Source organism: Carcharodon carcharias, chromosome 14, assembly GCF_017639515.1.
Source record: "Carcharodon carcharias isolate sCarCar2 chromosome 14, sCarCar2.pri, whole genome shotgun sequence".
NCBI lineage: Eukaryota > Metazoa > Chordata > Chondrichthyes > Lamniformes > Lamnidae > Carcharodon > Carcharodon carcharias.
In genome coordinates this window covers 32,942,120-32,954,367 of record NC_054480.1, presented here as the reverse complement: position 1 = coordinate 32,954,367, position 12,248 = coordinate 32,942,120, and the positions used below count along the sequence as shown (strand labels likewise).

Sequence of the window (12,248 nt, the reverse complement as noted above, 5' to 3'; positions counted from 1 at the left end):
GGAGCAGGAGTACATCATTTGGTCCTTCGAGCCTGCTCCGCCATTCAATATGATCATGGCTGATCCTCTATCTCAACGCCGTACTCCTGCACTCTCCCAATTCCCCTTGACACCTTTAAAGTCCAGAAATCTCTCTGTTTCCTTCTCAAATGTATTCAGTGACTTGGCCTCCACAGCCTCCCGTGGTGAAGAATTCCATAGGTTTACCACTCTCTGAGTGAAGATATTTCTTCTCATCTCAATCCTAAATGGTCTACCCCATATCCTGAGACTGTGGCCTCTTGTTCTAGATCTCCAGCCAGATCATCCAGTCTGTCCATGCTGCCAGCATTTTAAATGTTTCAATGTGATCCCCTTTCTTTCTTCTAAACTCCAGTGAATACAGGCCTAGTCGGCCCAATCTCTTCTCGTACGACAATCCTGCCACCCATGGAATCAGCCTGGTGAACCTTTGCTGCACTCCTTCTATGGCAAGTGTATCCTTCCTTAGATAAGGAGACCAAAACTGCACACAATACTCCAGGTGTGGTCTCACCAAGGCCCTGTACAGCTGCGGCCAGACATCTTTGCTCTTTTATTCAAGTCCTCTTGCAATGAAGGCCAATGTACCATTTGCCTTCTTAACTGCTTGCTTCACCTGCATACTTGCTTTCATTGATTGATGTACAAAGACACCCAGATCCCTTTGTACATCAACATTTCCCAATCTATCACCATTTAAATAATATTCTGCCATTCTGTTTTCCTACCAAAGTGGATAACTTCACACTTATCCACATTATACTGCACCTATACTGCATGAGAAGAGGGTGCTGATTGGTTGGCATGTGGACTGTGGTAGAGGCGTTGCCATGGAGAATGCAGCAGGGAACAATTAACTGCTAAGTTTATATGAATTTCAGTGCCAGTGTGATGCCAGGTATGTAGGCAGTATGTCCCAATGACTGGTGGCTTGTTTTGTTTACGGGATATGGCCTTGCTAGCTAGGCCAATATTTATTGCCCATTCCTAATTGCCCTTGAGAAAGTGATGGCGAGCTGCCTTCTTGAATCGCTGCAGTCCGTGTGGTGTAGTTACACCCACAGGGAAGAAGTTCCAGGATTTTGACCCAGTGATAGTGAAGAGACAGCGATAAATTACCAAGTCAGAATGGTGAGTGGCTTGGAGGGGAACTTCCAGATGGTGGTTTCCCCATGTGTCTGCTGCCCTTGTCCTTCTAGATGGTAGTGGTTGTGGGTTTAGAACATGCTGTCTAAGGAGTTTTGGAGAGTTCCTGCAGTGCACCTTGCAGATGGTTCACACTGCTGCCACTGTTTGTTGGTGGTGGAGGGAATGAAGGTTTGTGGAAGGGGTGCCAATCAAGCGGGCTGTTTTGTTCTGGATGGTGTCAAGCTTCCTGAGTGTTGTTGGAGCTGCACTCACCCAGGCAAATGGAGAGTATTCCATCATACTCCTGACTTGTGCTTTGTAGATGATGGACCGGCTTTGGGGAGTCAGGAGGTGAGTTACTTGCCGCAGGATTCCTAGCCTCTGACCTGCTCTTGTAGCAACGGTATTTATTTGGCTAGTCCTGTTCAGTTTCTGGTCAATGGTAACCCCTCCCCTCAGTATGCTGATAGTGGGGGATTCAGTGATGGTGATGTCATTGAATGTCAAGGAGCAAGGGTTAGATTCTCTCTTGTTAGAAATGGTCATTGCCTGGCACTTGTGTGTCGTGAGTGTTACTTGCCATTTGTCAGCCTAAGTCTGGATATTGTCCAGGTCTTGCTGCATTTGCACATGGACTGCTTCAGTATCTGAGGAGCTGTGAATGGTGCTGAACATTGTGCAATCATCAGCGAACATCCCCAATTCTGACCTTATGATGGAAGAGTGGTCATTGATGAAGCAACTGAAGATGGTTCAGTCTAGGACACTACCCTGAAGAAGTGCTGCAGTGATATCCTGGAACTGAGATGATTGACCTCCAACAAACCACAACCATCTTCCTTTGTTCAAGGTGTGACTTTGACCAGCGGGATGTTCCCCCCCTGATTTCCATTGACTCCAGTTTTGCTAGGGCTGCTTGATGCCACAGTTGTTCAGATGTTGCCTAGATGTCAAGGGCAGTCAATCTCGCCTCACCTCTGGAGTTCAGCTCTTTTATCTATGTTTGAACCAAGGCTGTAATGAGGTCCGAAGCTGAGTGACCCTGGCGGAACCCAAACTGAGTATCACTGGGCAGGTTATTGCCAAGCAAGTGCCACTTGATAGCACTATTGATGACCCCTTTCATCACTTTTCCGATGATCGAGAGCAGACTGATGGGGCAGTAATTGGCTGTGTTGTATCAGGCAGCACGTCCCTTTAGCTGTTCGCAATCAGCAAAGCACTGACCATACTTGACCAGCCTGTGCTTGCAAAACAAAGAACATAGTGTCTAACATTAGATGTGATTCCACGATTGGACAACATATACCAAACAATCCTGATTGTGCTAAGAATAACACTGACAACTAATTTGATTATCAATCAGGCTCGCAGTGAGGCTCACTTAGCGTGCTAAAAGCTACATATATTCACACACAGGGCTATGTGCTTTGCAAACAGAAAAAACATGTTCATGCATTGTGCTTTTTCAAATAAACAAAAGCTTGGGGGACAGCCATTCCATGGTTCATTTTCCATGGCAATGCCTTGACCAGTCAGTTGACCTTCCAGGCTAGAATTTAAACAAAGCTTCGCAGTTAACTGTTCCCTGGTGCATTCTCCGAGGTGATGCCTCTACCAATCAGAGTCCACTTGCTAACCAATCAGCACCCTCTTCTCATGCATTATAAAATGTTGTTTCTTTTGAGATTTGGTATTCTTGCGAATCCATCATCCTGATGAGTGTGAAATGAAAAGCTTTGACAACATGTCTCTTTTTTAGCAGTACTAAAAAGGAACAGTCTTGGTTGACCAGCCATATTGAATTTTTTGAGGAGGTAACAGAGAGTAGACTGTCGTAATGTAGTGGATGTAATGTATGTAAATTATCACCTTTGATAAGGTGCCCCACAATAGACTAATGAATAAGGTCAGAGAATGTGGAGTCAGGGGACACGTCACAGAATGGATTGCTAGCTGGTTCCAAGATAGAAATCAGAAAATGGGAATAAAGCATAGTTATTCAGAGTGGCAGAATATGGGAAGTGGTGTTCCACAAGGACCAGTGCTGGGAACACTGCTGTTCACAATTTACATTAATCATTTGGCCTTTGGAATCACAATTTCTAAATTTGCTAATGACACCAAATTGAGAGGGATAATTAATACTGAGGAGGACTGCAAATAATTACAGGACATTAATAAACTTGACTGGATAAATAATTGGAAAATGAGGCTCAACACAGTTAAATGTGAAGTAATGCATTTTGGTAGAAAAAATAGGGAGGTCACTCATTACTTGGAAGGTGCAGGTCTAGATGGGGTAGAGGAACGAAGAGATCTCAGTACAAATACCAGTCCCTAAAAGTTGCGCCACAAATTAGCAAGATCATTAAAAAAAAGCAAACCCAGCACTTTATTGCTGGAGGGACAAAATTGAGAAATAGTGAAGTTGTGCTGAACCTGTATCGAACCTATGTTAGACCACATTTACAGTACTGCATGGAGTTCTGGTTGCCATATATTTTTAAAAAATAGAGGCACTGGAGAGGGTGTGAGGAAGATTTACAAGGATAATACCAGCAGGATTGTTATATACATAACAGGAAAGGATGGAGAGGCTGGGTCTCTTCTCTCTTGAAGAAAGAAGGCTGAGGGGTGACCTAATGGAAGTCTTTAAAGTTATGAAAGACTTTGATAGAACAGAGAGAATGTTTCCTCTTGTGGAAAAGAGCATAACTAGAGGCCTTCGATATAAGATGGTCACCAAGAAATTCAATAGGGAATCTAGATGTGTGGTATGAGTGGAATTTGCTACCAGAGGGAGTACTTGAAGTGGATATTATTAACGCATTTAAATGGAAACTAGACAAGCAAGTGAGAGAGAAAGAAATGTAGGCTTACAATGATAGATTTAGGTGAGGAAATATAGGAGGGGACTTGAGTGGTGCATAAACACCAGCATGGACTGATTATTCTGGTCTCTGTGTTGTGCCACTGTTGGACCACTTTTTCTGTGTATTTTTTGTACCATAGAGGAATGAATATTTGTTGCAAATTAGATATTTTTTTAAAAGCTAGCTATTGCTTGTCCACCACTATATCTTTATTGTAGTTTTCCAATTCATCTTGGCCAACTCACTCCTCCTACCTATGTAGTTTGCTTTGTTTAGATTTAAGACTCTAGTTTCAAACTGAACTGAATCATTCTAAACTCAATGTGAAATTCTATCATGTTATAGATTTTCTTTCCTACATGCCCCCTATACTATAAGATTTTTAATTAACCCTTTCTCATTTTTCAATTCTAGGTTCAAAATAGTCTGTCCCCTAGTTGGTTCTTCGACATACTAACCTATAATATACAAATATAATACTGACCTATAATATACAAATATCTAATTTTATGATTCATAAGTTTTAGGAGCATAACCTTTAGTTTGGAAGTTGAAATATTTGAATGTAGGATAAATGAAAATATCTGGTTGAAGAATCTGGTAAATAAACCTAAAGCAATTGCAATTCAAAGGGTGGCCTATGTTTGTTTAATAAGGTCATGGTTGGAAGTGCAAAAACCTCAAACAATGGATGATCCCTCTTGGGACTTCACGATGGATACAGAGTGTCTGCAACTGCCTCAATTTGGGGTTCAAATTATTCTTATGGTTTCCCAAAACAAAGGGAAGGTTTGGGAGTTGAGGATAATTAGTTTAAATCTCTACCTGGAACATCCCAGGTGTGCCATATTGCTGAGGGAATAGATTGCTGGGAGGTTTTTTGCATTTGAATTTTATCTGGATGATTTCTCACAAAACAGAAAATTGAAGCCTGGTTATGGAGCAGTTTGGAGGAGACAGAGAGAGAGCCTTGAGCAATGGACCATGAGTAGAGGGCTATCAGAAACCAGGGGTATTTCTGATTTGGAGTCACTGAGCAAGATTGCGGTGAGACCTATATTTGAGCTTGAGTCCACAGACATGAGGTGTTGTAGGAGAGTTGTAGGGTTTGTTTAGCTTGATGTTAGTGGAAGGACCCCAAGTAGTCTCATACTTCGGAAGAAACACTGAGGAGAATCAAGTGAATTCATGAAAGCTCTGGCGTGCCTTGGCTTGGTTCCAGGAGAAATGAAGGAACCCCCAATATCCTCTAAAGTGTAGACTTTTGGGTGGAAATAAAAGTAAAACATGGTCTGTTGAGATTTTTGGGTTTAAGGTATAAAGGTTTACGAAATATAGCATTGTTAGTGTTATTTTACTTTGTACAGTAAATATTTTTGTTTAAAATCTGAAATTTTAGGGGTTATTTCTCTTAATAACTTAGAGTTAGAATTTATTTTTCAAAGTTACTGGTCTCTACTGAGATCATAACACTTGTATACGTTCCATGAACTCATCTTCCACACTATTTCAAATTTGGTTTGCCCAGACCATAGGAAGATTAAAGCCCCCAGTGATGACTCTATAAGTTTATATTATTTGTATCCAAAATCTCTTGAGTAAATCACTTTTTGAATAGGTTTTTCATAAAATAGATGCCCTTGGAATTTATTTTGATCACAAGTTGTGTTTGGTTAACCTACTTTGCTTATTAAGGTAGGAATGTTTTGCTCTGGATCTGAAGCCCAACTCTAGTTTTTGCTATTTATTTTATGTTTAATGAGAATTCAGTTTTTATATGAATTTCTGTATCAAGGTGTTGGAGCTGGATAATGGACATTCTGTCAGCCACTTGGTACTAGCACTCAGATCAAGTATGGTATAGTTAAATAGTAAAATTCCCCTATCGTATCCTAACATTGTACTTCAGCTCCAATTTCAGAGCAGCTTTTAATTTTGCATACTAACCAACTTAGTTCCAGTTGGACTAGTGTTCTCTGGGAATTGGGTTAAGACTTTTGCGACTCATTCCACAGCCAAGAGACAAAAAAAATTTCCTCCATTCATTTCAGCTGGAATTTCACTCAGGGTTTCAGAGGTGAAAGGCTAATCTAAAATGCACTGTAGCACCAGTTCTCCGGTTTCTATGATTTTCTGTTAAATGAGATTTACATTATAATAAAAGTACAAATTTACTGACAGATGTGAAATGGTGATATTGTTTAGGGTATTCATGTTTAGTTGTAGAATCTGATTGCATTAATGACCCTAATTATTAGAATGTGTCTAGCAGAGGTGGGACTATATCTAGTTTAAGACCTTCAAGTAGTTTGTAGAATTTTGACTGGGAGCCTCCCAGTACAATATTGCAGTACTAGGTTTGTGCCACAAGAGCTCCTCAGTGAGGTATGAGTAGTCAAGCTCTCTGTTGCTCAAGTAATCTGAAACTGGCACTGCAGCATTGAGATACTCCGCACAACAGAGGTGTTCAACATTTTTGTTTTGATTAACATTTAATTACGTACAATGGAGTCTTCTGTGCCACCTCTGCTGCTATTTGGGAATGAAGGTTCCTGCTAGGTGCATCAACACTTAACTGTACAGATGGCCATGATGAAACATTTCAAGTGTGCCATGCAATTTATAGACACAGCTAAGCAATCCCACAACCACCAGATCAGATCAAAGCTCTGTAGCCTGGCCATAACCAGTTCTGAATAATGGTGGACAATTAAACAATGGTCAGAGGAGGAGGATCCACCAAATCTTCATGCTCAATGATGAGGGAGCCCAGCATGTCAGTGCAAAGGACAAGACTGAAGCATTTGCAACCATCTTCAACCAAGTGCCAAGTGGATGTTCTATCTTGGTGGCCTCCAGAGGTCCCCACCATAGATGCCAATCTTCAGCCAATTCGATTCACTCCACGTAATATCAAGAAACAGCTGAAGAAACTGCGTACTGCAAAGGCTATGGAGCCTGACAACATCCCAGCTGTAGCACTGAAGAGTGTGCTCCAGAACGAGCTGTACATCAGCCAAGCTGTTCCAGTACAGCTGCAACATAGGCATCTACCTGACAATGTGGAAAATTACCCAGGTATTTCTTATACATAGAAAATACAATTCCAATCCGGTCAGTTATCATTCCATCAGTCTAATCTCAATCATCAGAAAAGTAATGAAAGGTGCTGTCTTCCGTGCTATCAAGCGACACCTCCTCAACTATAACCTGCTTATCTATGCTCAGTTTGGGTTCCGCCAGGACCACCTTCAGACCTCATTACGGCCTTGGTTCAATTATGGATAAAAGAGTTGAGTTCCAGAGGTGAGAGCAATTGCCCTAGACATCAAGGCAGCATTTGACTGAGTGTGGCATCAAGGAGTCTTAGGAAAATTGAAGTTAGTGGGAATCTAGGGTAACCGTCACTGGTTGGAGTGATAGCTAGCACAAAATGGTTATTGGAGACCAATCATTTCAGCCCCAGGACATTGTTGCAGGATCCACAGAGCAGGGTACTAGGCCTTTCTGCTGCTTCATCAATGACCTTCCCTCCATCATAAGGTCAGAAGTGGGGATGTTTGCTGATGATTGCACACTGTTCAATACCATTTGCAGCTTCTCTGGTACTGAAGCAGTCCATGCCTGCATGCAGCAAGACTGACAACGTTCAGATTTGGGCTAATAAGTGGCAAGTAAAATTTAAGCCACGTTAAGTGCCAGTCCATGATCATCTCCAACAGGAGAGACTAACAATTTCCCCATGACATTCAATAACTATTGTCAAATACTTGTCAAATCCCCCATTACCAACATTCTGAGGGTCACCATAGACCAGAAAGTGAACTGAACCAATCAGATAAAAATTGTGGCCACGAGAACAGGCTGGGTTGGGCTAGGCTAAAAGCTGGGAGTTCTGTGGTGTGTAACTAACCCCCTTACTCTCTGAAGACTGCACCATTTACAAGGTCCAAATCAAAAGTCTGATGAAATGCTGTCCATTTGCCTGAATGAGTGCAGCCCCAATTACACTCAGGAAACTTGACGCCATCCAGGACAAAGTAGCCTACTTGATTGGCACCTCATCCATCCTCTTAAACATTTTCTCCCTTCACCACCAGTGCAAAGAGGTGGCAGTGCACTCTATCTACAAGATACACCACAACAACTCAACAAGGCTCCTTCAACAGCACCTTCCAAACCTGCGACCTAGAAGAGGACAGCAAATGTATAAGAACACCACCACCTGCAAGTTTCCGTCCAAGTCACACACCATCCTGATTGGAACTATATTGCTGTTCCTTCACAGAAACTGGTTCAAAAATCTGGAACTCCCTCCCTAACAGCACTGTGGGTGTATCTACACTATATGGACTGCAGCAGTTTTAGAAGACAGCTCACCATCACCATGGCAGACAGGGGTGGATAATAAATGGTGGCCTTACCAGTGACGCTTACTTCCCATGATAATAAAAGGAGGTTTATTTCAGGCCAGGTTTATTTGCATTTCATCCTGCAGCAAATGGCAATGGGATAGTTTGCACATGAAGAATGGAGCTGAAGGGTGCTATATTGCTCGTAGAGCTCACTGAGGAGAGTTCTAGGATGAAAGATACATTTAATCACTAAATCATTGTGGCATTCGCTTTATTGCATGTTTATTAAAAGTCAGAATTTGCTTCAGGTAATAATGAATAATCATTCAAATTTTGATATTTTTAAAACAAATTTTTATATTCTGGTAGTGTGTGCACTTCTGATCTAGTCAAATCCATATACATGTAAATTCTAACCAGTTTTAATTCTTTATTTTTCAGGCAATATTAATCTGGCTATTGGTGTTTCTCTTAGTCTTGTGTACTTCATATTCGTTTTACGTACCAGGTGTGGCACCAATTGACTTTCATCAAAATCATCCTGTAGAAATTAAGGTAAGCATAAGTGCTATAAGTTATTCATTCTTGAAATGTGGTGTCACTGGAAAGGCTGAAATTTATTGCACAACCCTAGTTGCTCATAGAAGGCGGGAAACTTCTCTTCCACTAATTTAATAATTTATCCATCTAAGTGGGAGAATGGCAAGACAACTCTCCCGATAATTCACTTAGTACGTTAAGCAAATCTCAGATTTAAATTTAATTCTATTAGACACTGTCTTGTCGCAGCACAAAATATTCTAAACTCGACTAGATCTCTGAATTGGCTAATAAACTCTGGCACTAATTGACCCATGCAGGATAGTCTTGAAGCCTATGCACATAAGAAAACTTGCAGAAAATGTCAAACAATCCCCAGATGAACCTCACTGTACTGTATTTGGCATGCAGTCCTATGTCTATTCAGATAGTGATTCTTGCTGGCTGAAACAGCCTTACCATGAGACTTCTTTAAAAAGGATGAAGTGTGGAATGTTTCTAACTTCCTATTGGTCTGCATATGTCAAGCAAGATATACTAAGTGTAAGCATTATAGATAGAAGCTGGATATGTAGTAGTTTGGGATAACAGAATTTTCCCTTCTACCTTGCTGCCCCAAAGCCTGCACCTGTATAGAAAGTAGGAATGTGGTCATCTGATTTATTTCTGAATCACAAACGACCCTGTCACAGTAAATAAAATATAAGAAACTGGATTATAAGTCCCACTGCATTTTTTCACCCTATAATCTCATTATCCATACTCTTTATCAGCATTTTGGTTTTTGAAGTAGTTTGCGATATGTATGGGCTAGGATGATAATTATATAGTTCATTACAAGACAGTGGAAACTTAATCAGAACTGGAATCAGTAAAATGAGCTGCTGACTGAACATAAGTTCCAGGTGAGAGTGAATACAGCAAGTTGGAAACAACACGTGAAATCAGGAGTGCTGATTCCTATCACAGAGGCAATTAATAAATTTAGTTTTCTATGAATAAGTTTCTGAAAAGGTGTCAATAGATGAAAAGTGGTGATTTATGTATAATGATAATCTCAATGAAGAATGAAAAAGCTTTCAAAGAACAAAAGGGTATGAAAAATCTAAACAAGACAATAAAAAGGCATAGGTAAAGTAGACACACAAAAATTACTCACCAAAACAGAAACCAATGAAGTGGGAGGTGGATGGTAGAAGACAGGGAAGATGATGAGTAAGAACTGACAACACTAAAGTCAATGTTCAGAACAAAGGACTGGAAGATGACCGGTCAAGCAATGTCAATTTTGATAATAACGGTTGACTCCAAAAACTGATGTGACACTGAGGTTCATAAATATTGAGTAACATTTTCAATTTAATATACAGTATTCATTGCTCATGATGTGGTCTCTCCATTGGGGAAGTCAAAGGTAATTGCTTTCTGTAATATCTCCGTTCAGTCCTTAAGTGTGACCCTGAGCTTCTAGTTGCCTTTCATTTTAATTCTCCACCCTCTGACCGCTCTGATCTCTCTGTATTTGCTCTCCTACACTTTTCTAACGAAGCTCAACAGAAACTTGCAGTTTTTCGTTGGGCACCTTACAACCTTAGATTCAACATTAAGTTCAACAATTTCAAATCATAACCACTGCTCCAATTTTTCGGACAGCAGTTGTTGGTAATGAATCTGTTGCCATTTGCTCCTCCTCTAGACTCATCTTTTGTTCTTAGTTGTTCCATTTCAATCCCCTTTTGCCTTATGTCATCATCCCTTTGTCATTCAATCTTCCTTGCCTTCAAGCCTATCAGAGTCCTTCCTTTTAATTAATTACTTCTTTACTCCCTTTCCCTGTCTCTGTACTTGTTTAAAACATGTTACATCTCTGATTTTTCCCAGTTCTGAAGAAAGGTCAGTGACCTGAAACATTAATATAAAAACAAAAATACTGCGGATGCTGGAAATCCAAAACAAAAACAAAAACAGAATTACCTGGAAAAACTAGAGCTGTACCTTGAGTGCCCTACCATCCATTCTTAATTAGCACATTCGTTTAGATAATATCACCAACTTTAACTTTAACACCTATGTGTTCTTTTGTACTATTGTTGTTGACATCTTTTGATGATCTGCTTCTATCACTGCTTGTTTGTCCCTACAACCACACCCCCCCCACCTCTCTCTCTCTCTCTCTCCGCCCCCCACACACACACCTTAAACCAGCTTATATTTCAACTCTTTCTTGGACTCGAACTCAAGTTCTGTCGAAGGGTCATGAGGACTCGAAACGTCAACTCTTTTCTTCTCCGCCGATGCTGCCAGACCTGCTGAGTTTTTCCAGGTAATTCTGTTTTTGTTTTTGACCTGAAACATTAACCCTGTTTCTCTCTCCACAGGTGCTGCCTGACCGAATATTTCCAACATTTTCTGTTTCTTTTTTATCTAACCTATATTTTCTGTATAATGAAGCATGGACCCAAGAGGATGAGATTATTTTCATCAAAATGAATGCACTTGCATTGAATGCCAGCTAAAAAATCTTGAGCCTTTTAATCATCTTGTTTCAGGCTGTGAAATTGACTAGCTCACGGACACAGCTTCCATATGAATATTATTCCCTTCCTTTTTGTCGCCCAGAAAAAATTGAATATAAGGCAGAAAACCTTGGTGAGTTTTTAAATAAATGTTAAAATATTTTGTGGTATAAACAATGATCTGAGTATGTTAATTGACTTTTTCGGTACCTTCCATCAATGGACTGAGTTCGGAGATTAAGGAATGGACAATGTGTTAAATGCAAAAGCAGAATTAAAGAAAATGATTGCAGAGATTTGAAAACCTTGTTCTAATCTTGCAATGCATTTTTTAAAATTTCAGTTAAATTTCAGGTAGACAAATGCTAGCTTGAAATTACAGCTAGGCCATAAATAGATGTACGTAATGTAATTATATGGGAATGCTGATGAACTACAGAAGATGCAGTTTGTTACTATGTCTAAAATTATAAATCTGGTATTGGGGTGGTAATAAGTGTGCCTAACTTTGTTGTGCTGTTCCTAATCTGGAGCCACCTTTCAGTGATACTTTTTCTCCAAGCTCAGGAAATATATCAGTGTTTTAATGATATTAGTAACACACACCAAGATGACAACAGTCGCTTATTGGTTGCCGCTTGTAATGTCAATTCAACTGCAAGCAAACCTTGCTTTTCTTCGTAAAAGCAAAATATGCGGATGTTGGAAACCTGAAATAAAAACAGAAAATAATGGAAAAACTCAGCAGGCTTGGCAGCATCAGTGGAGAGAGAAACAAAGTTGATGTTTTGAGTCCATATGATGTTTCTTCA

At 40.3% G+C, this 12,248-nt stretch overlaps 1 protein-coding gene across 1 annotated transcript in view; it reads left to right on the top strand.

The window, feature by feature from the left end:
* tm9sf4 (transmembrane 9 superfamily protein member 4) overlaps nt 1-12,248 on the top strand; it is a 73,761-nt gene that overhangs the window by 16,744 nt on the left and 44,769 nt on the right. The window contains exons 2-3 of the mRNA XM_041204311.1: nt 8,822-8,935; nt 11,470-11,569. Of these exons, the coding sequence (XP_041060245.1) occupies nt 8,822-8,935; nt 11,470-11,569 (214 nt within the window). The remainder of the gene's footprint in view (nt 1-8,821; nt 8,936-11,469; nt 11,570-12,248) is intronic.